The 23,205-nt window shown below is 36.5% G+C and overlaps 1 protein-coding gene and 1 pseudogene across 1 annotated transcript; both read left to right on the forward strand.

Annotated features, from left to right (window-relative positions):
• Positions 1 to 5,374: 5,374 nt before the first annotated feature.
• Positions 5,375 to 6,259, forward strand: LOC149222294 (uncharacterized). Its single transcript, XM_089387560.1, has one exon. The coding sequence runs from the start codon at positions 5,390 to 5,392 to the stop codon at positions 6,257 to 6,259; it is 870 nt and encodes a 289-aa protein (XP_089243686.1). The 5' UTR covers positions 5,375 to 5,389.
• A 3,844-nt stretch (positions 6,260 to 10,103) lies between these two features.
• On the forward strand, positions 10,104 to 10,973 carry LOC149222295 (uncharacterized; annotated as a pseudogene).
• The last annotated feature ends 12,232 nt before the right edge of the window (positions 10,974 to 23,205 follow it).

The raw sequence follows: 23,205 nt of genomic DNA on the forward strand, positions 1-23,205 counted from the left end.
CACGCCCTCTAAGTGTCAAATGTGCCCTCCAACTTCAGATCTTCTTTTGGGTGCCTTCTCGGTGTCCAAATTTGCTCCAAGGTAGCTCGTTAGAAAGAATTTCGAGTCTAATTTCCAGGTATGCCTTCATTTTTCCATTTGGAGGTCATTTTCCCTGTTACAATTTGAATCTCCCAAGACTGGTAAAGGCACAGTGACTAGGCCAGAAAAAGAGCCAGAAAGGTGGTTTTTTTTAATGGTTTTTGACCCTTTTGTCTTACCAGTTTTCTTCCAAATGCTTAGAAAATGCACATGGTGCATGTCCTCATCATTCTGAACCCAAACATTCTACCCTTTTATCCATCAGAGGCCTCAAAAAAGAGCACAAAACCCTAGGTGTTGCGCGTTTGACATATTAACTGTGTTGAAAATACTTTAAAAAACACAGAAAATTAGAACTTGCAAAACTTGGTAAAAAATTGTCAAAATTGGTGAGCTAATGGTTGGTCATCTGTTTGAGGCATGGAGTGATGCCTTGGCAAGGATACATAGCTTTCATTTCTCCTCTTGCTTGGTCAAGGCTTCAATTTTTGCATGAGATCTTTTGAGCTTGGCTCTTGCAATTTTGTTTCTCATGGTATAGTACTTAGCCATCCTTCTCTACATGTTAATATCCCTTTTGGCGTTGTCTAAGAGGCCCTCCAGATGGGTTTTCACCTTCTCGAGCCAATGTTCTAGGTTCTCATTCACCATTTTGGCAAATTTCTCATTCAGGGTGAGCTCATTGGCTAATTATGCCTCCTTTTGTCTTTTTATCTCCAAAGATCTCTTTAGGCCTCTAGTCCTTGGCCTTCTTCTTGGCATCTATTCATCAATATTTTCACCAGATTTTCCATATGTTTAAAGCTTTTCATAGTGGTGGGAGATGCCATGAGTTCTCTGGTGTTGGTTGGCTCATGTCTAATGATTCTCCCTCCTTTCTTATATTGCCTCCTCTCTTGTCTTTCTTCCTCACTATGACCTTTTTTTTCTTCTTCATCCATGGGTTATTGGAGTCAAAATTTAGGGAAATGATGAAGTGGAATGTAGGTTTTGGGGGTATGGAAGGAGGTGAGGAATTGTTGGAGCACCTTGGTGGCAAATTTTGGTGTTTGGAGCAATGTAGGGCGCTTTGGGAAACTTCTAGTTGTTCTCTGGCAAAGGCACAACACCATGGTCAAACACGCCATCCACTTATAGGAGTGTAACTCCCTTAGAAAATACACTAGTTTTCCTCACAAACACACAACAGCAGTTCTAAATGCGCCCTCAAGTTTCTAAATGTGCCCTCCAAGTTCAGAACGTGCCCTTCACTTGCAGGTTGATTTTTACTTCCTTCCTAGTGTCCCAACGGAGCCCGGGATAGCTCATTGGAAATCTTGTCTCATCTAGTTTCTAAATCTACCTTAATTTTCCAAAACTGATCTTATTTGACCCTCCAAAAGTTGATTCTCCCAAGACTGGTCAAAAAGTACAAAATGAGGGTGCAAAAATGAAATGTTCTCTTGCAAGACGCTTTTGGAGGTCTTACTCAACTCGAAATTGAGCTCATGATAGCTCATTGGAAAGATATTTCTTCTTAGTTATCATTTTGACTCATCAAGAAAGTCATTTTGACACTCCAGCTAGGAAAAAACATGATTTTCCCAAGGTTACTCTAGAAGTGCAACAAATCTCTTGTAACAACTGTATTTTTGACATTTCTCCAAACCAATAACACCTGTGTAGAAACTGAAGGACTTTTTTCATGACTTGCCTATTATATACACAAACCTTTCTCCCTTTTGTAAAATTCATCTCTGTTTGGTTGTCAACATACTTGGAAGAAGAATTGGCCCTATGTGTGGCAAATGATTTGTCCCTTGGAATGACTTCTTGAAAAATGATGGAGGTATGATGTTTATGAATTGGAATGGCCTCATACTTGCTGAAATGACCTCCCTTATTCCTCCTCTGCTTAGATATCTCTGATTCTATAGCCAACCCTAGCTCAGTGGGAGAGGAAATTAGGGTTTAGTGCTTGTGGAAAATGATGATTTGGACACCCTTTGGAAAAGACAACTCCCTTTGGCATTCACTTAAATTTTGAAACTTTAGCATTTTACCTAACTATTTCCTTTGAAAAATTGATCTTTTGATAGTCTGACATCTTCGGAACACTGAGTTAACATATTGTGAACCTTATACTTATTACATTTAAATGACATTAAATTACAAAATGAAAATTAAAAATATTACATTTGAACTCAAAATTACATGATGAAATAATAATTTCTCTTTACAAATCATCTTCACATGGTGAAGACATGTTATTTGATTGCCCTGTACTTGCTGGTCTTATGCAATGGAATGGAGTTTTATTGGAACCGTGGAAACCCTAATGACCTAATGGGACCTTGAATGACCAGACTCCATGTTGACTTGACTGACATAAATACATGCTGAAATGATCTTTTATGATTGATGTATGCCCAGTAAGACATGAAGTTGGGCCGTCAAGTATTGATTTTTGAGGGAGAGTGAGGTTTAATTAACTAGGGCTACCGTCAGTGAGTAAATTTTTGAATGATGACCTAGTTGGAATGACAAAAATTTCAAATGGGACCCTAATATGATATGAAAAGAGGAGTTTTGATCACTGATGGCAATATGAAAATATTGACTCTAACATCAGCCCTATTGGGGATGGCAGCTCCTTGGAGGTGTCAATAACACCGTAGATCAAGTGCCTCACCATGTGGGCCAATACGATAAAAAACTTAACTAAAATGCATGAATAAACATTGACAACTTAACTGACACAAACTGACTCAAAACTGACTTGAAATTGACAGAAAAAATGACTCAAGACTTACTTAACCAAAACAATTACTTACAAAGATATTAATGGTAGCATACCATCGAGATTTGAGAGCTTAAAATCCTGATGACAACCACCTGCCTACTGAAGAAATATGTATAATCATGTGAAGTGAGCCTTCCAATGTAACCAATCCAATAGATGGCTACTTACTAAAATTTTGGTCTCACTTTCCCCGAGCGGGCAGAATGATGTACATGTAGGAAACTCACAATAACAACTGAAATGAAGGCTTATGCTAACAAACGAGACCAACATTCATCATCTCCAATGATTGCAAAATATTGTTGAAGGGATCTTGAAAATCTGAAAGCATTACCTTGTCTTGAGATCTAGTAGCAAAAATACAAGTACTACCTTCATTCTTATCTGAAAGAACAGTTCGTTGTTGATTGATAGGAAGGCATAGGGAAGTATTACCTTCTATTATCTAAGTGTTAGCTGTAAATTCCTCGAGAATTAGAAATTTTGACTCAATTTCTAGCATATTATCTCTCTCAGTCTCATACTCCTCAAATTAATAGCCTAAGTCATTCTTAAACAGAAAACATTCTTCAAGATTATCAAGCATGACAACCCTATCATCTTCCTGAAAGAAAACAATATCTATTAGCTGATTTCCTTGTAGGAAATCATCATCATAAATTGGTTTCCTCACAACAATTTCCTATATAATTTCATGAGATATGAATATTGAAAAAGGAGGTTGTATTTCTTCATGCTGATCTATAAATCTAATTTCAAGATTGTCCTCCTTTAAACTTAGATTTTCATTTTCAAAAGTGAAGAAGTTTCACTAACACCTTCTTGATTATGTGAACACTGCAAACCTGCATTAGCTTGGGTTGTAACACGACTTTTCAGGAGTTGATCTATCTCATATTCTGACATAGGAGAAAGTACTTTTTGTTTTCTTTTGCTAAAATAGTAATTGTATTCTTTATATCTTAAAGATTCACAAGGATGCTGAGTATGGTCTTGTGTATCAAAGTGACTAGCTTCTTCACATTGTTTTTGAAACTCAAAACTGAAATTTCTATCATTTACCACAGAGTCATCCAGAGAAAATTTTTCACTTACTTGAACAAAGATCTCATCTTTTTTTTCATAAGGGGATTGGATTACCTGCATTTGAAGACTCTATTCTGATGGGATGAGAACACTTGGGTTGATAACTTTGTTTTCTTCATTCAAGGCGTTCTCAACAATAGAGGTCTCCTTCATGGGATTCAGAACAACATACTCTTCATCATCACAATCTGAATCTAGATCTGGAATAGCCAGCTTGACCATATCATAATATGAAATCTTCTGCTGGAAGCAGATCTGAAATAAGACCTTGTCTTCCATCATTTTCAACTGTACAAAGATCTTCATCCTACTGCGAACTTTCCTAAGAATCTTGACAAGTATCCTCTAAGCTTTCTTTATGCTGTTGAAATGGATTTTGATACAGGGCTTCCATAATCTCATCATCCTTGAATTCATCATCTTCATAAACATTCTCACAATTTTCAATAAAACTGTCAACATGTTTAACCGTTCTGAGCTAATATTAAGGATGGACAAGATTCTTTATACCTTTCAAAGAACATGGTATGAAAATCCATTAAACAATAAATACAAGCAGGCGGAAAACTTTCATACCAAGATTGGGTTTCACCTTCTAGAGTGGTCATTAATATCTTCATCAAGAAGTCTTCAGGATAATGAATCTTTAATCTACACACATGCATGTGAAATCTCACCAGATGAAGAGAAACATCATAATATTTCACATCTTTGAACATAGAAAAATTGATTTGCCAATCTACATTAGGCATTTTATTTGGGAAACCTGGAATGTGATCTCTTTTCAATGGAGCATACCTTCTTGCAATGCATCCCATCTTGAAAGTTCTTCAAGCTACTGATCTTAATGTAGTGGAGTTGCCATGAAGTGTTGATTTTATGGATGTTTCAGTAAATGGAGTCACTGGGTGAATGGTACAACCTTCCTATGTGTCCAACTCTTGTTCACCATCAAAAATTAGATCTAAATCATTGTCGCTCTTTCCCGTGTGTTATCACCTAAGAAAAAATTTCTAAATTGTTCACGTCATTTTGATTATAAAGATTTAGTGTTAGTCCGAGTTTAGTTTTCTTTCAAGATTGGGCTTTTGGGCTTATATTTCTCAAGATATGGACAAAATTGGTATTATTGGGTCAAATGGCACCCCTTACAGATGACAGCTAGCAAATAAAATTGATCACCGCCAAGCAGAGAGTGCAATAGATCATATGGATTGGATTGAGAAAATAACAAGAGTAATTGCTTCACTTCTGTGTTCTCAAATGCCAGAGAAGAAGCTGCCTTGTAGTCCAATGAGCAGTGGGCATCAACGCACAGCCAATGAGAGCAGCTCATTGAGGGCAGCAAATGATCTGGAGTCTAAAACCAAAAACTATTCTCGGACAATAAGGGATGTACTGGAGAATGTGCAATTTACCTTAATTGTGGTGGCTACAACAATGCTGGCTCTGGCATTTCTTGGACTTTTATTTTCTATTCTTGGACTCAAGACTCTGGTTTACTTTTTGGGACTTGGTGCATGGTTTCTTGTGGTGGGAAAATTTATTCTTTGTGGAGTGTTCATTTTATTAAATAGTGTGGTTGGAGATGCCTGCATCGCCATGAAAAAGTGGGTTGCACATCCTTATGAAGATACCGCCATTGACCGCATTCTGCATTGTGTAGATGTGGTAATAGTAGAACAATCTTTAAATCAGAGCAAAACAGTAACTAGTAAAGTGGTAACAGTTGTGAACAAGGTGCTAGGTACTGTTGCTAATAGTAACTTTCCGCCAAATGTTGGCCCTCTTTATTATAATCAATCTGGTCCTCTAGTGCCTACGCTTTGCAATCCTTACACTGGTCGGCTGGATGATCGGCAATGCAATGCTGGAGAAGTTAATCTCACAAATGCACCACAGGTCTGGAAAAACTATACATGCATAGTTTCATCATCTGGAATATGTGCAACAACTAGTCGGATAACCCCGGATATTTACAAACAGTTACTACTAGCAGTTAATATTAGCCATGGTTTGTATCACTACACTACTTTCCTCGTGAATTTGCAGGACTGTACGTTTGTGAGGGAAACTTTTGGTACCATAACTAAGGATTATTGCCCTGGCCTTCCACAACATCTTCGCTGGGTCTACATTGGCTTAGCACTCGTCTCAACTGGTATAATGCTTTCAATTATCTTTTGGGTTGTGTACAGTAAGCAACGCCGACACAGAGATGAATACTATAAGAAACATGCTAATGGTCAATTCATGGATAGAGAAAACAACAAATATTTATTTGAATTATGTTTACAGGTCTTTCCATGAAGTCCGAAACATATACTGAAAAGGGTCTCTTCCCAACCTTTTGAGAAGGCCTTCGAGTGCCCTGGCCCTTATATTTTTCTTTAATACAACAAATCTGACATATTAGAGATTTTTATGGTGATTTTCCTTAGTGAACAGGGCTTACCCATGAAGTCTGAAACATTATACTAAAAAGGGCCCTGATATATTTTTCTTTAATGCTAAAAATCTGACATACTGGGGTGGAGTACCAAGACAATGAACTTCGTTTTACCCTCTTATGTCAGGCAGTTATTGAAGCTCCAAGGATTCTTAATCTCTCAAGCAGTGAACACTTTAGTGGACCTTATGGGGAGGATGTTGTCTTCATTGCCAATGATTGGCATGCATCTCTTCTTCCTTGTCACTTGAAGATTCTTTCACAAATGCCAAGGTTGCATATTGCATACATGCCTTGAAGAATGGGGTCCATATATATATTCAGTTTGAAAAGCTCCAGGGCACATGAAAAGAGATATTTCAAGATAATGAAGCTTAAGACATTTAGATTTTGGTGTTAAACTATGTTTTGTGATTACACAACAGTTTCGTAGCGTGCTACGAAATTGCTGAAAAGGACGCATAATGCACAGCAGTTTCGTAGCGCGCTACGAAACCGCTGTAGCTACATAATTAAAACTCAGTCAACCAATTTTGAGGGACCGAGGGAAATTTTTTGAAAAAGGAATTTCTTCAAAGTATCATGTAACAGGTGTCAACATTCAACAAGGGAAAAACATGTGGAGGAAACATATGTTTGAACTTTAAACTTTTTCTTATAAAGTGATCAGAGTTACTACAGTTCATGATATATCAGACAGCTTGGTGGAGGTCTTGTCTTCACACATGGAAAAGGTCGACAACACATCAAGGACGTGGCATTCTAATATATTTTTGTATAATCAAAGAAGAGGGACATGGTTCATTGGTTTCGAATATCTTTGAGGAAAACCAAAAGCAGATAAACAGGGGCAGTTTCCTACTTTTCAGGAGCAATGGGGAAGATGTGATATTAAGGGCCAGCAGGCAGCTACAAACACCTACCACAACTAAACTAAAGGAGACCACTTGTCAGAGAAAGAATCTTGATTGTAATAAATGCTATGCTCAACATGATGTAGAATTAGAATCCTAATTGTCTTAGGTCTCTTAAACTGCTAGTTAGTAGTCAGTTGTATTTATTAGTTAGTTTTAAAGATTAATAGGTGTCATGATAAGGAAAATTCGAGTTCCCCTCACACTTGAGGAGGAATATCAGTTAGGTAGAAGAGCTCTATATATAGGAGAAAGAGTAATGTAATAAGGGTGGGAAATTCTCAAAGAAACAGAGGACTTTTTGTTATTGTATGTGACTATATGTTTTCAGGATAATATAAGGAGTTGATTTGACTACTCAGGATTCAGCAAGGGTTTTTAATGTTTGATTTTCTTCATGGTTTCTTTCCTATACTTACTTGCAGTAGTACAGATACATGTAACTTAGAACTCATTTGAAGATTCTCTAATTTCCTTCATGTATTTTTGGACTGTGTTCCTACACAATATCTCTGTTCTACTTTTATGTGAAAGCCCTCTATGCCCTGACTTCCATGTGAATTTAATCTCATTGTTGTACTAAAACACACCTTGACTCCATGGCCCAATGGAATTTTGTTAATTGATATTTCAACCATTCATATACTTTTGTTCGAATTTTTCATAAGAGTTAGCCATCTTAATCTTAAAAGTAAAATCATTAACCCTTTGAGAGAGCCCTCTCAGGTTGGGGAGGCTAAGACTCAGCCTAAAGTAGGTTTGAAATAGTTACTTAATGTCTGCTTGATCACAACAGCCTATTAGGGCTTGATTTTGAGATAACATTTTGGTGCGTCTGCTGGGAGCCCGAAGTCTATTCATTCCCGAAATTAAGAGGCTAAAATTCTAAAGGTAGCAGGAGCTCAGACATCTTTTCGAGGCTGCAAAACTACCTTGGCGACTCCACACATCAAAAAACAAATTGGAAGGTGACTCCACTGCTAGAATATCAGTAGCTTGATGAAGTTTCAAGATGACTTCCACTGCAAGAATGAATTCCAGGTATGCTCCTATGAATCGGTCTCATATCCCTGGTTTTCCAAATCCTATTCCAAAGGTTGATTGGTTAGAGGATCTTCCAATATTCAAAGATGAAAAGAAAGACAATGCTGCTCTTCATTTGGTTAGGTTTCATATGCATATACGCAATCTTAAGGTTCAGTTCCCTGAAGATTGTCTCATGAGGATGTTTATGACCACTTCAGAAGGAAAAGCATGGTCTTGGTATAAAAGTTTGGAAAATTAAGTTTGGAAAACGGTTCATCATATTCTCTTGCTGATTTCCATGATGTGTTCTATGACATGTATAAAGAGTGCCATCCCTCCTTATTGCTGGTAAAAGATTGTTGTAAACATTCTACGAGTTTTATGCAATATTTGGAGGATTGTTATGATGATGATGAGTTTATGGATGAAGAAATTTTAGAGGTTATTCATAACAATACATTACAAAACCAAGAAGAAAGTATAACATCCCATGAAATGCAACATGAAAGCTAGCAGGGGTTTATTTATGAAAACCATGTTCAATCCTCTGATATTGATGTAGATATGTAGCAGACTTGTCAGGCTTCGGATCATAAAGAGTATGAAATTGATTGCAAACACCAAGAAGAAGTACTAGAAGATAGCTTTTATAACCCTCAGGCAGAGGAAAAGGTTGATTTTTTATGTCAGACTTCTCAACAGCTTACATCAATAAATGATCATAATAAGGAGGAAAATTACATTGTTTGTGAGAATCATTCAGAAAAGCAGTTGGATAACATATCAAAGGAATCTTGTGTGGCTGAGGATCAGTTGTCTGAAGAGATAGAATGTTATGGTGATCATCAAATTAACCATGTTTTCCTTGACCCAATAAATGAATACATGGAACAGTTTTGCACATCAGTATTTCATTTTCATTTGCATTATGAAGATCATATATATTATAAGCTGATTTGGTCATCTCACTATCATGGTTATTTTGAGGTTGAATGCAGTCAAGAGCCTCCAATATCAGAAAGGAAAATTGATTGGCTTTATTGGAAATATCATATTGATTGACCTAAAGTGCAAATTGCAGCTAGTAGGTAGGTAGGAAAATGCAAATAAGCTCAAAGGTGACTGAGCATTTTTTCAGTAGATATAGATTTCTTTCTCCTACAGTGATCATCAAGTTTAAGCCCGAGGTGAAGGCCCAAGAAGCTTGAAGAGTATTCTTGTCAAGCAAATTGTCTGTTTGTCATAAGAGGATAAAGCACTGGACCTACGAGTTCTTAGTGTACTACAGGAGCACACTATCCCAAGTGGAGCCACCTATTATCACCTAAGAAACAATTTCTAAATTGTTCACATCATTTTGATTATAAAGGTTTAGTGTTAGTCCGAGTTTAGTTTTCTTTCAAGATTGGGCTTTTGGGCTTATATTTCTCAAGATATGGACAAAATTGGTATTGCTGGGTCAAATGACACCCGTTACAGATGACAACTGGCAAATAAAATTGATCACCACCAAGCAGAGAGTGCAATAGATTGTATGGATTGGATTGAGAAAATAACAAGAGTAATTGCTTCACTTCTGTGTTCTCAAATGCTAGAGCAGAAGATGCCTTGTAGTCCAATGAGCAGTGGACATCAACGCATAGCCAGTGAGAGCAGCTCATTGAGGGCAGCAAATGATCTGGAGTCCAAAACCAAAAACAATTCTCGGACAATAAGGGATGTACTAGAGAATGTGCGATTTACCTTAATTGTGGTGGCTACAACAATGTTGGTTCTGGCATTTCTTGGAATTTTATTTTCTATTCTTGGACTCAAGACTCTGGTTTACTTTTTGGTACTTGGTGCATGGTTTCTTGTAGTGGGAACATTTATTCTTTGTGGAGTGTTCATTTTATTAAACAGTGCGGTTGGAGATGCCTGCATCACCATGAAAGAGTGGGTTGCACATCCTTATGAAGATACCGCCCTTGACCGCATTCTGCCTTGTGTAGATTTGGTAACAGCTGAACAATCTTTAAATCAAAGCAAAATAGTAGCCAGTAAAGTGGTAACAGTTGTGAACAAGGTGCTAGGTACTGTTGCTAATAGTAACTTTCCGCCAAACGCTGGCCCTCTTTATTATAATCAATCTGGTCCTCTAGTGCCTACACTTTGCAATCCTTACACTGGTCTGCTGGATGATCGACAATGCAATGCTGGAGAAGTTAATCTCACAAATGCACCACAGGTCTGGAAAAACTATACATGCATAGTTTCAACATCTGGAATATGTGCAACAACTGGTTGGATAACCCCGGATATTTACAAACAGTTAGTACTAGCAGTTAATATCAGCTATGGTTTGTATCACTACACTCCTTTCCTCGTGAATTTGCAGGACTATACATTTGTGAGGGAAACTTTTGGTACCATAACTGAGGATTATTGCCCTGGCCTTCGACAACATCTTCGCTAGGTCTACATTGGCTTAGCACTCATCTCAACTGGTATAATGCTTTCAATTATCTTTTGGGTTGTGTACAGTAAGCAACGCCGACGCAGAGATGAATACTATAAGCAACATGCTGATTGTCAATTCATGGCTAGAGACAACAACAAATCTTTATTTGTATTATGTTTACAGGTCTTGCCATGAAGTCTGAAACATATACTGAAAAGGGTCTCTTCCCAACCCTTTTGAGAAGGCCTTCGAGTGCCCTAGCCCTTATATTTTTCTTTAATACAAAAAATATAACATATTAGAGATTTTTATTGTGATTTTCCTTAGTGAATAGGGCTTACCCATGAAGTCTGAAACATTACACTAAAAAGGGCCCTGATATATTTTCTTTAATGCTAAAAATTTGACATACTGGGGTGGACTACCAAGACAATGAACTTCGTTTTACCCTCTTATGTCAGGCAGCTATTGAATCTCCAAGGATTCTTAATCTCTTAAGCAGTGAACACTTTAATGGACCTTATGGGGAGGATGTTGTCTTCATTGCCAATGATTGGCATACATCTCTTCTTCCTTGTTATTTGAAGATTCTTTCACAAATGCCAAGGTTGCATATTTCATACATGCCTTGAAGAATGGGGTCCATATATATATTCAGTTTGAAAAGCTCCAGGGCACATGAAAAGAGACATTTCAAGGTAATGAAGCTCAAGACATTTAGATTTTGGTGTTAAACTGTGTTTTGTGATTACACAACAGTTTCGTAGCATGCTACGAAACTGCTGAAAAGGACGCATAATGCACAACAGTTTCGTAGCGCGCCACGAAACCACTGTAGCTACATAATTAAAACTTAGTCAACCAATTTTGAGGGCTCTCTCCAAAGGATCATAGCCAATAGGTCTGGATAGATTAGGCTTTTACGCTAGACGTAAAGTGTAGAGGGTTGTTTGATTTGATTTGGTTGGGTAGTGAGAAGGATGAGTGAATTAGGTCAGAGGATGAACTAGGTTAGGGCAAAGTGAATTTGAATTACAGACATCTGATGGGGAAAGTTAGGTAAGGTAATTTAAACTTAGTATTATAGTGATGAGATGGTTTAGACTAGTGAGATGCTAAAAGGAGCATGAGGGTCATGAATTGTTTTTAAATTGAAGAAATGAAATAATATATGATGATTTTCCCAAAACAGAGCATACAAAGATGATTTCTACTTATCACACCTTGAAAATCAAACACAATTAGAGTGAAATGGATCATGAAAGGAACAAAATATTCATGCATATGAAAATGAAGAAGAAACAAGATCAAAATACCATGCCACAAGAATCCCACCAAAATAGTTGCAACTTCATCCAATATATTCCATGCCAAAGTCTGAAAGCTATTAGAACATCCAAGAGAGTCCAACCTATAAAATGACTAAGAAAATACATCATATAAGCCTCAAACCAACTCATCCTAGCCTCAGGGATCGAATCCATGAGAGGAGGAGTAGTTGCAATAAAGGCTGAACTGATAGCTAGAGTGTAGGGTGGTCAAAGTGACTCATCCGCAACTCTAGCAAACTGATTCATTGCATGCCATGTAGGCCATTTGACTGATGTATTTACCCTAGATAATAGTAAAAAACATAATAATTACATCATCTTCATCAATTACATGAGTAAAACATCAATTTCCCTAAGGTGAAAGTTAATTTGGAGAGAAACAGTGAAAATTGGAGAAGCTTGTCAAACACACCCTTCCTTTGTCAAACGTGCCCTCTCAGTGTCAAACACACCATCCAACTTCAGCGTTGCTTTTGGGTGCCTTCCTGGTGTCCAAATTTTCTCCAAGACAACTCGTTGGAAATCCCATCGAGTCTACTTTCCAAATATGCCTTCAAGTTTCAATTTGGAGGTCATTTTCCCTATCAAAATTCCAATCTCCCAAAACTGGTAAAGGCGCAGTGACGAGGCCAAAAAAAGAGGTAGAAAGGTGATTTTTTAGTGGTTTTTGACCCTTTTGGTTGACCAGTTTTCCTCCAAATACTTAGAAAATTCACAGGGTCCATTTCCTCATCATTCTGAATCCAAAATTTTTTGCCTTTTGTCCATCAGATGCCTCGAAAAAGAGTGCATCACCCTAGGTGCTGCTCGTTTGACATATTGACTGTGTTGAAAATACTTTAAAAAACACAAAAAACTATAATTTGCAAAACTTGGTAAAAATTGTCAAAATTGGTGAGATGATGGTTGCTCATCTATTTGAGGCATGGAGTGATGCCTTAGTAAGGATATCTAGATTTCTTTTCTCCTCTTGCTTGGTATCTAGCCATCCTTCTCTGCATGTCAATATCCCTTTTGGTCTTGTCTAAGAGGCCCTCCAAATGGTTGTTCACCCTCTTGAGCCAATGTTCCCAGTCCTCATTCACCATTTTGGAAAATTGCTCATTTATGGTGAGATCATTGGCTAATTCTACCTCCTTTTTTCTTTCTAGCTCCAGATCTCTCTTTAGGCCTCTAGTCCTTGATCTTCTTCTTGGCACCCATTCATCAAGATTTTCACCATATTGTCCATATGTTTAAAGCTTGTCACAGTGATGGGAGATGCCATGAGTTCTTTGGGGTTGGTTGGATCATCTCTAATGATTCTCCATCCTTTCTTATATTGCCTCTTATCATGTCTTTCTTCCTCACTCTGACCTATGTTTTCTTCTTTAACCATGGGTTATTGGATTCAAACCCTAGGGAAATGATGTAGTGGAATGTAGGTGTTGGGAGTATGGAAGGAGGTGAGGAATTGTTGGAGCACCTTGGAGGTACATTTTGGTGTTTGGAGCAATGTAGGGTGATTTGGGAAACCACTGGTTGTTATCAGGCAAAGGCACAGAACCACAGTCAAATGCACCCTCCACTTACAGGAGTGCAACGCCCTTAGAAAATACACTGGTTTTCCTGGCAAACGCGCAACACCAGTTCTGAACGCACCTTCCAATTTCAAAATGCACCCTCCACTTGCAGGTTGATTTTGACTACCTTCCTAGTGTTAAAGACTAGGATAGCTCATTGGACATCTTGTTGTGTATAATTTCTAAAGCTACCTTAATTTCCCAAAATGGATTTGATTTTCCCTCCAAAACTGTATTCTTCCAAGACTGGTCAAAAAGTACAGAATGAGGGTGCAAAAATGAAATGTTCTTTTGCAGGAACCTTTTGGAGGTCTTACTCAACTCAAAATTGAGCTCATGATACCACATTGGAAAGATATTTCTTCCTAGTTATCATTTAACTCATCAAGAAAGTCATTTTGACACTCCCGCTAGGAGAAAAAATGATTTTTCCAAGGTCACTCTAGAAGTGCAGAAACACTCTTGTAGCAACTGTATTTTTAGCATTTCTCTAAAACCATAACACCTGTGTAAAACTTGAAGGAGGTGTTTTATGATTTGCCTATTATAGAAAAAAACCTCTCTCCCTTTTGTAAAATTCATCTCTGTTTGGTTGGAAAAATACTTGGAATAAAAATTGGCCCTATGTGTGGCAAATAATTTGTCCCTTGGAATGACTTCTTGAAAAACGATGGAGACATGATGTTTATGAATTCGAATGGCTGCATACTTGCTGAAATGACATCCCTTATGCCTCCTCTACTCAAATATCTCTGATTCCATAGCCAACCCTAGCTTAGTGGGAGAGGAAATTTGGGTTTAGTGCTTGTCGAAAATGATGATTTGGACACCCTTGGGAAAAGACAACTCCCTTTGGAACATTGAGTTAACAACTTGGGAACCTTGTACTTTTTAAATTTAAATGACATTAAATTACAAAATGAAAATTAAAAATATTACATTTGAACTCAAAATTACCCGATGAAATAAGAATTTCTCTTTACAAATCATCTTCACATGGTGAAGAGATGTTATTTTATCTTCCCTTACTTGCTGGTCTTATGCAATGGAATGGAGTTTTATTGGAACCTTGGAAACCCTAATGACCTAATGGGACCTTGAATGACCAGACTCCATGTTGACTTGACTAGCATAAAGACGTGATGAAATGAGCTTTTATGTTTGATGTATGCCCAGTAAGACATGAAGGTGGGCCATCAAGTATTGATTTTTGAGGAAGAGTGAGGTTTAATTAACTAGGGCTACCATCAGTGAGTAAATTTTTGAATGAGGACCTAGGTGGAATGACAAAAATTTTAGAATGGGACCCTAATATGATATGGAAAGAGGAGTTTTGATCATTGATGGGAGTATGGAAATACTGACTCTAACATTGGCCTTATTTGGGATGGAAGCTCCTTGGAGGTGTCAAGAACACCATAGACTAAGTGCCTCACCATGTGGGTCAATACGGTCAAAAACTTAACTGAATTGCATGACTAAACGATGACAACTTAAATGACACAAACTGACTTGAAATTGACTGAAAAATGACTCAAGACTTACTTAACCGAAACAAGTACTTACAAAGCTTATTAATGGCAACAGACCATCGAGATTTGAGAGCTTCAAATCTTGATGACAACCACCTGCCTAGTGAAGAAATATGCATAATCATGTGAAGTGAGCCTTCCAATGTAACCAATCAAGCAGATGGAAACCTACTGAAATTTTTGTCTCACTTTCCCCGAGTGGGCAGAATGACGTACATGTAGGCAAATCACAATAACAACTGAAACCAAGGCTTATGCTAAAAAACCAGACACCATTCATCCCCTCCAATGATTGCAAAAGATTGTTGAAGGGATCTTCAAAATCCGAAAGCATTACCTTGTCTTGATATCTAGCAACAAAAATACAAGTACTCCCTTCATTCTGATTTGAAAGAACAATTAGTTGTTGATTGATAGGAAGGCATATGGAAGTATAACCTTCTGCTATCTGAGTGTTCACTGTAAATTCCTCAAGAATGAGAAATTATGACTTGATTTCTGGCATATTGTCTCTCTCAGGCTCATACTGCTCAATTTCATAGTCTAAGTCATTCTTAAACAGAAAACATTCTTCAAGATTATCAATCATGACAACCCTATCATTTTCATGAAAGAAAACAATATTTGTTAGCTGATCTCTAGGTAGGAAATAATCATCATAAATTGGTTTCCTCACAACAATTTCCTATATATTTTCATCATATATGAACATTGAAAAGGTAGATTGTCTTTCTTCCTGCTGATCTATAAATCTAATTTCAAGATTGTCCTCCTTTAAACTTATATTTTCATTTTCAAAAGTGGAAGAATTTTCACTAACACCTTCTCGACTATGTGAACACTACAAACCTGCATTAGCTTGGGCTGTAACATGACTTTTCAGGAGTTGATCTATCTCATATTCTGATAGAGGAGAAAGTAGTTTTTGCTTTCTTTTGCTAAAACAGTAATTGTCTTCTTTCTCTCCTAAAGATTCACAAGGATGTTGAATATGGTCTTGTGTATCAAAGTGACTAGCTTCATCACATTGCTTTTGAAACTCAAAATTGAAATTTCTATCATTTACCACAGAGTCGTCCAAAGAATAATTTTCACTTACTTGAATAAAGATCTTGTCTTGTTTTTCATAAAGGGACTGGATTACCTCCTTTTGAAGACTTTGTTCTGATGGGATGAGAACACTTGGGTTGATAACTTGGTTTTCTTCATTCAAGGTGATATCAACAATAGAGGTCTCATTCATGGGATTCAAAACAAAATACTCTTCATCATCACAATCTGCATCTAGATATGGAATAGTTAGCTTGACCTTATCATAATCTGAAATTAGAAATTGATTTTCCTTCATACCATCCTCTGCTGGAAGCAGATCTGAAATAAGACCTTTTCTTCCATCATTTTCAACTGTAGAAAGATCTTCAGCTTGCTACGAACTTTCCTAAGCATCTTGACAAGTATCCTCTAAGCTTTCTTTATGTTGCTGAAATGGATTTTCATATAGGGCTTCCATGATCTCATCGTCCATGAATTCATCATCTCCATAAACATTATCAAGATTTTCAATAAAACTATTAACATGTTTACAATAGTTCTGAGCTAATATTAAGGATGGACAAGGTTCGTTATACATTTCAAAGAATATGGTATGAAAATACTTTAAACAATAAATAAAGCAGGCGACAAAATTTCATACCAAGATTGGACTTCACCTTCCAGAGTGGCCATGAATATTTTCATCAAGCAGTCTTCAAGAAAATCAATCTTTAATCTACGCACATGCATGTGAAATCTCGCCAGATGAAGACCAACATCATAACCTTTCCCATCTTTGAACATAGGCAAATTTCTTTGCCAATTTACCTTAGGAATTTTATTTGGGAAGCTAGAATGTGATCTATTTTCAATGGAGCATACCTTCTTGCAACGGATCCCATCTTGAAAGTTCTTTAAGCTACTGATCATAATGCAGTGGAGTCGCCATGAAGTGTTGATTTTCTAGGTCTTTCAGTCAATGGAGTCGCCAGGTGAATGGTACAACCTTCCTATGTGTCAAACTATTGTTCACCATCAACAATTAGACCTAAATAATTTTCGTTCTTTCTCAGGGAAGATAGAGCTTTTGTCCCTGGAAACGGTGCCAATATGTTATCACTCCTCCGGATCTCCAAGGCTGAGGAAGAGTCCAGCTGAGGTAACCGCACACCAATCTTTTGACTTGGTAGCTAGCCCTACCAAGCCAGAGAGGGCTCTCTCCAAAGGATCAAGGCGAAGAGGGCTAGATAGATTATGTTTTTAGGCTAGATGTAAAGTGCAGAGTGTTGTTTGATTTGATTTGGTTGGGTAGTCATAAGGATGAGTGAATTAGGTCAGAGGATGAACTAGGTCAGGGAAAAGTGAATTTTAATTAGAGACATCTAATGGGGCAAGGTAGGCAAGGTAGTTTACACTTAATATTATAGTGATGAGATGGTTTATACTAGAGATACGCTAAAAGAGCATTAGGGTCATGAATTCTTTTTAAACTAAAGAAATGAAACAATATATGATGATTTTCCCAAAACAGAGCATACATAGATGAATTCTGCTGATCACACCTTGAAAATCAAACACAATTAGAGTGAAATGGATCATGAAAGGAAAAAAAAATTCACACGTATGAAACTGAAGAAGAAACAAGATCAAAATACCATGCCACGGGAATCCCACCAAAATAACTACAACTTCATCCAATATATTCCATGCGAAAGTCTGAAAGCTAATACAACTTCCAAGAGAGTCCAACCTTTAAAATGACTAAGAAAATACATAATATAGGCCTCAAACCAACTCATCCTAACCTCAAGGGTCGAATCCAAGAGAGGAGGGGTAGTTGCAAGAAAGGATGAACTAATAGCTAGAGTGTAGGGTGGTCAAAGTGACTCATCCCTAACTCTAGCAAACTGATTCATTATATGCCATGTAGGCCATTTAACTGATGTATTTACCCTAGATAAAAGTAAAAAACATAATAATTATATCATATTCATCAACTAAATGAGTAAAGCATCAATTTCCCAAAGGTGAAAGTCAATTTGGAGAGAAACAGTGAAAATTGGAGAAGACTGTCAAACGCGCCCTCTAAGTGTCAAACACACCCTCCAACTTCAGAGTTGCTTTTGGGTGCCTTCCCAGTGTCCAAATTTGCTCCAAGATAGCTCGTTGGAAAGCCCTTCAAGTATAATTTCGATATATGCCTTATTTTTTCCATTTGGAGGTCACTTTCCCTGTCAGAATTCTTACCTCCCAAGACTGGTAAAGGCGCAACGATAAGGCTAAAAAAAGAGGCAGAAAGGTGGTTTTTTTTTATGGTTTTTGACCCTTTTGGCTGACCAATTTTCCTCCAAATAATTTGCAAATGCATAGGGTGCATGTCCTCATCATTCTAAATCCAAAAATTTTGTCCTTTTGTCCATCAGTTGCCTCAGAAAAGAGTGTAGCACCCTAGGTGCTGCGAATTTGACATATTGGTTGTGTTGAAAATACTTTAAAAAACACAGAAAATTATAACTTGCAAAACTTGGTAAAAAATTGTCAAAATTGGTGATCTGATGGTTGATCATCTGTTTGAGGCATGGAGTGATGCCTCGGCAAGGATATCTAGCTTTCTTTTCTCCTCTTTCTTGGTCAAAGCTTCAATTTTTGCATGAGCTCTTTTGAGCTTGGCTCTTGCAATTTTGTTTCTAATGGCATAGTACTTAGCCATCCTTCTCTGCATGTCAATAGCCCTTTTTTCCTTGTCTAAGAGGCCCTCCATATGGGTGTTCACCCTCTCTTGCTAATGTTCCCAGTTCTCATTCACAATTTTGGGGAATTGCTCATTTAGGGTGAGCTCATTGGCTAATTGTGCCTCCTTTTGTCTTTCTAGCTCCAAAGCTCTCTTTAGGCCTCTAGTCCTTAGCCTTCTTCTTGGCACCTTTTCATCAAGATTTTCACCATATTTTCCATATGTTTAAATATTGTCATAGTGATGGGAGATGCCATGGGTTCTCTAGTGTTGGTTGGATCATGTATAATGCTTCTCCCTCCTTTCTTATATTGCCTCCTCTGTTGTCTGTCTTCCTCACTCTGACCGATGTTTTCTTATTCAAACATGGGTTATTGGATTCAAACCCTAGGGAAATGATGAAGTGGAATGAAGGTGTTGGGGGTATGGAAGGAGGTGAGGAATTGTTGGAGCACCTTTATGGAAAATTTTGGTGTTTGGAGAAATGTAGGGCGCTTTGGGAAACATCTGGTTATTTGGTTGTTCTTAGGCAAAGGTTCAGCACCATGGTCAAATGTGTCCTCCACTTACAGGAGCGTAGTGCCCTTAGAAAATACACTATTTTTCTTGGCAAATGTGGAACACCAGTTCTGAACGCGCCCTACAGTTTCAGAATGCACCCTCCACTTGAAGCTTGATGTTGACTGCCTTCCTAGTGTCGAAATTGAGCCCAAGATAGCTTACTGAAAATATTGTCGTGTCTAATTTCTAAATATACCTTAATTTTCCAATATGGATTTTCTTTGACCCTCCAAAAATGGATTCTCCTAAGACTGTTCGAAAAGTGCAGAATGAGGGTGCAAAAATGAAATGTTCTCTTGCAAGAACCTTTTGGAGGTCTTAACTCCAAATTGAGCTCATAGTAGCTCACTAGAAAGATATGTCTTCCTAGTTATCATTTGACTCATCAAGAAAGTCATTCTGACACTCCAGCTAGGATAAAAATTGATTTTCCCAAGGTCACTCTAGAAGTGCAGCAACTCTCTTGTAGCAACTGTATTTTTGACATTTCTCCAAAACCAGGACATCTGTGTAAAAAATGAAGGAGGTTTTGTATTCTTTGCCTATTATAGACAAAAAAATCTCTCCCTTTTGTAAAATTCATATCTGTTTGTTTGGAAACATACTTGGAATAAAAACTATCCCTATGTGTGGAAAATGATTTGTCCCTTGGAATGACTCCTTGAAAAATGATGGAGGCATGATGTTTATGAATTGGAACGAACTCATACTTGCTTAAATGACCTACCTTATTCCTCCTCTACTAAGATGTCTCTGATTCCATAGCCAACCCTAGCTCAGTGGGAGAGGAAATTAGGGTTTAGTGCTTGTGGAAAATGATGATTTGGACACCCTTGTGAAAAGACAAGTCCCTTTGGCATTCAATTAACTTTTGAAACTTTACCCTTTCACTTGACTATTTCCTTTTACAAATTGATATTTTGATGGTCTGGCATCTTCGGAACACTGAGTTAACAGCTTGGGAACCTTGTACTTATTACATTTAAATGACATAAAATTACAAAATTAAAATTAAAAATATTACATTTGAACTCAAAATTACATGATGAAATAATAATTTCTCTTTACAAATCATCTTCACATGGTGAAGAGATGTTATTTGATCGCCCCTTACTTGCTGGTCTTATGCAATGGAATGGAGTTTTATTGGAACCTTGGAAACCATAATGATCTAATGGGACCTTGAATGACCAGACTCCATGTTGACTTGACTGGCATAAAGACATGATGAAATGATCTTTTGTGTTTGATCTATGCCCAGTAAGACATGAAAGTGGGCCAACAAGTATTGATTTTTGAGGGAGAGTGAGGTTTAATTAACTAGGGCTACCATCAGTGAGTAACTTTTTGAATGGGGACCTTGGTGGAATGAATTTTTTTTCAGAATGGGACCCTAATATGATATGATAAGAGGAGTTTTAATCACTGATGGAAGTATGAAAATAATGACTCTAACACTTTGCATCGACACAAAATTATTTCTGCAAGTTGCACCTCCACATTCCACACAACTAAATTCATATTAAGCAACTGGATTAAATGGAACTGAGATAAATGTTCATAAATATTATATATGATCTTCTTATGCACTATGCACACAGAAATATTCATCCGCAAAATGAAAGATTCTTCGCATTTACGGACTCTACACAATTTTCATTACATAATGCATCACAATAAATGATATTAAGCATTTGAATGATGTCTTGATTATGTGTTGATTAAGCCTTAATTATTTTTTAAATAAATGTTAGTCCAGATCACAAAAGATTGATTAAGTTTATGGGACATCTCATGTATGTCAAATACCATGGGAATTTACACTTTGGGGACATGCACATAAAAATAAAGAAAGATAAAATCGCTCTCATAGCTCTTATCCTAGTTTATGAAGAAATGTGTGAGAGAAGTATGTGGAGGGGAAATGTGTATAAAAATGTGAAAATGGGGAATAAAGGCTCTCCTACACATACCCGTCTTCCACACATCTTTTATTTTGTACACTTAAAGCCTATAACCTTTTAATTTTAATAATAGAACATATAATTTGTACCATCAAAAAGAAAATAATAAAAAATGATTTGTATTTTCATAAAATTATTCAAATATAAAAAAATAAAAAGGTTTTTTGTTTCATTTGAAGTAACGTCTATTGAAGTACTATTCTCTAGTGTAACTACATAACACACTGCTTTGGCTTAGATTGGATTTTGATGGATATAGGTGCTTCAAAAACATGTACAAAGAGAAAAACATGTGTGGATATGCAATAGTGAGTATGCCTAGCGAAGGGAAAGAGTAGTGTTGCACAAGAATGTGCAGAGCCAATCACTATGCAGAAGAAAGTTATGTAACAATATAAACGTTGTGCAAAAATTAATAATGTATGCAAGAAAAGAATTTGTCAACTTAAAGGAATAACTATCATTTGAGCCCTTATGCAATTGCACATGAATAGAGGAATTCAGTCTTACACCTAATTTACACGTGCAAAACACAAATAGATCCAAAACTAGTAAAATCAGTTTAAATTGACATTTATTACTTAATTACAAATAAATACGATCATTCTTATCAATAGAAAAACATTAGTTTTTCTATAAAAGGTCAAAGCATATCCTCAAAAAGTTATGCAAAACATTAACTCTTCACAAAAACAATGAAGAGATTCAAAATTAGAACTGAGTACTCAGTCTTTAGATATAATATAAAATATAAAAATATATCCTCGAAAATTTAAGCAAAAATATTATCTCAAAATTCTACAAAAAACTAGTGAACAGAGTCAGAACTGGAACAAAGTAATCAATATTTGTGCTTCAGAGGTCTTGAACAGTAACCGACACAGTTATAGTAACAAGAATTGTATTTAGATTCAAATATGAATCAACATAGCTATGATTAAAATAAATACTGCAGATGGAACATATATCTTAGATCCAAAACTCTTTGTGAATGCTCATTTTCATAGTGATAAATTACATACAATTCGATACAATATAAAAGTTCAAAAACATATATTCTTAAACTTATGTTCAATTAATGTTGTTAGACAACACTACTAAATCCAAAGTTATACAAGTTCATATGAAAACAATTACTTGAGAATTCTTCACAAAATCGGTAAACAATATTGCTATTAGAACAAATTAATCATAAATTCATTTTCATCATGATCGATTACAGGAACAGTAAGTAATATATCGAAGCTCAAATAAAATTCTCGAAAACATATGTTCAATTAATGTTTTTGCACAATGTCAAAGAATTCATACCTATATAACATCTCATACAACATATTACCTCATAATTCTTTACAAAATTGGTAAACAAACTCAAAATTGGAACAAAAAATAATCAGAATTGAAACGATGATTGAAAACAAAGTCATTGTCCAAAGAATAATATCTTTTATGTAAAGCACTTATAAAAATCTTGATACTTAAATCACAAAAGTAAATGCATTCGTCCTAATGGAGAGTGTGATTGGGCTCTTGTGAAGCATAATTTTCATTATGATCAATTACAAAATATTAGGTAATATATAAAGTCTTATAGAAAATTCTCGAAAACATATGCTAAATTGATATTTTTACACAACGTCATTGGATTCACATGTATACGACATCTTATCCAAAACATTGTCTCAAAATTATTTTCAAGATTTGTAAACAAACT

Source organism: Pinus tabuliformis, chromosome Q (genome assembly GCF_031772625.1).
Source record: "Pinus tabuliformis cultivar Carrire ecotype Pingquan chromosome Q, CPIR1, whole genome shotgun sequence".
NCBI classification, from domain to species: domain Eukaryota; kingdom Viridiplantae; phylum Streptophyta; class Pinopsida; order Pinales; family Pinaceae; genus Pinus; species Pinus tabuliformis.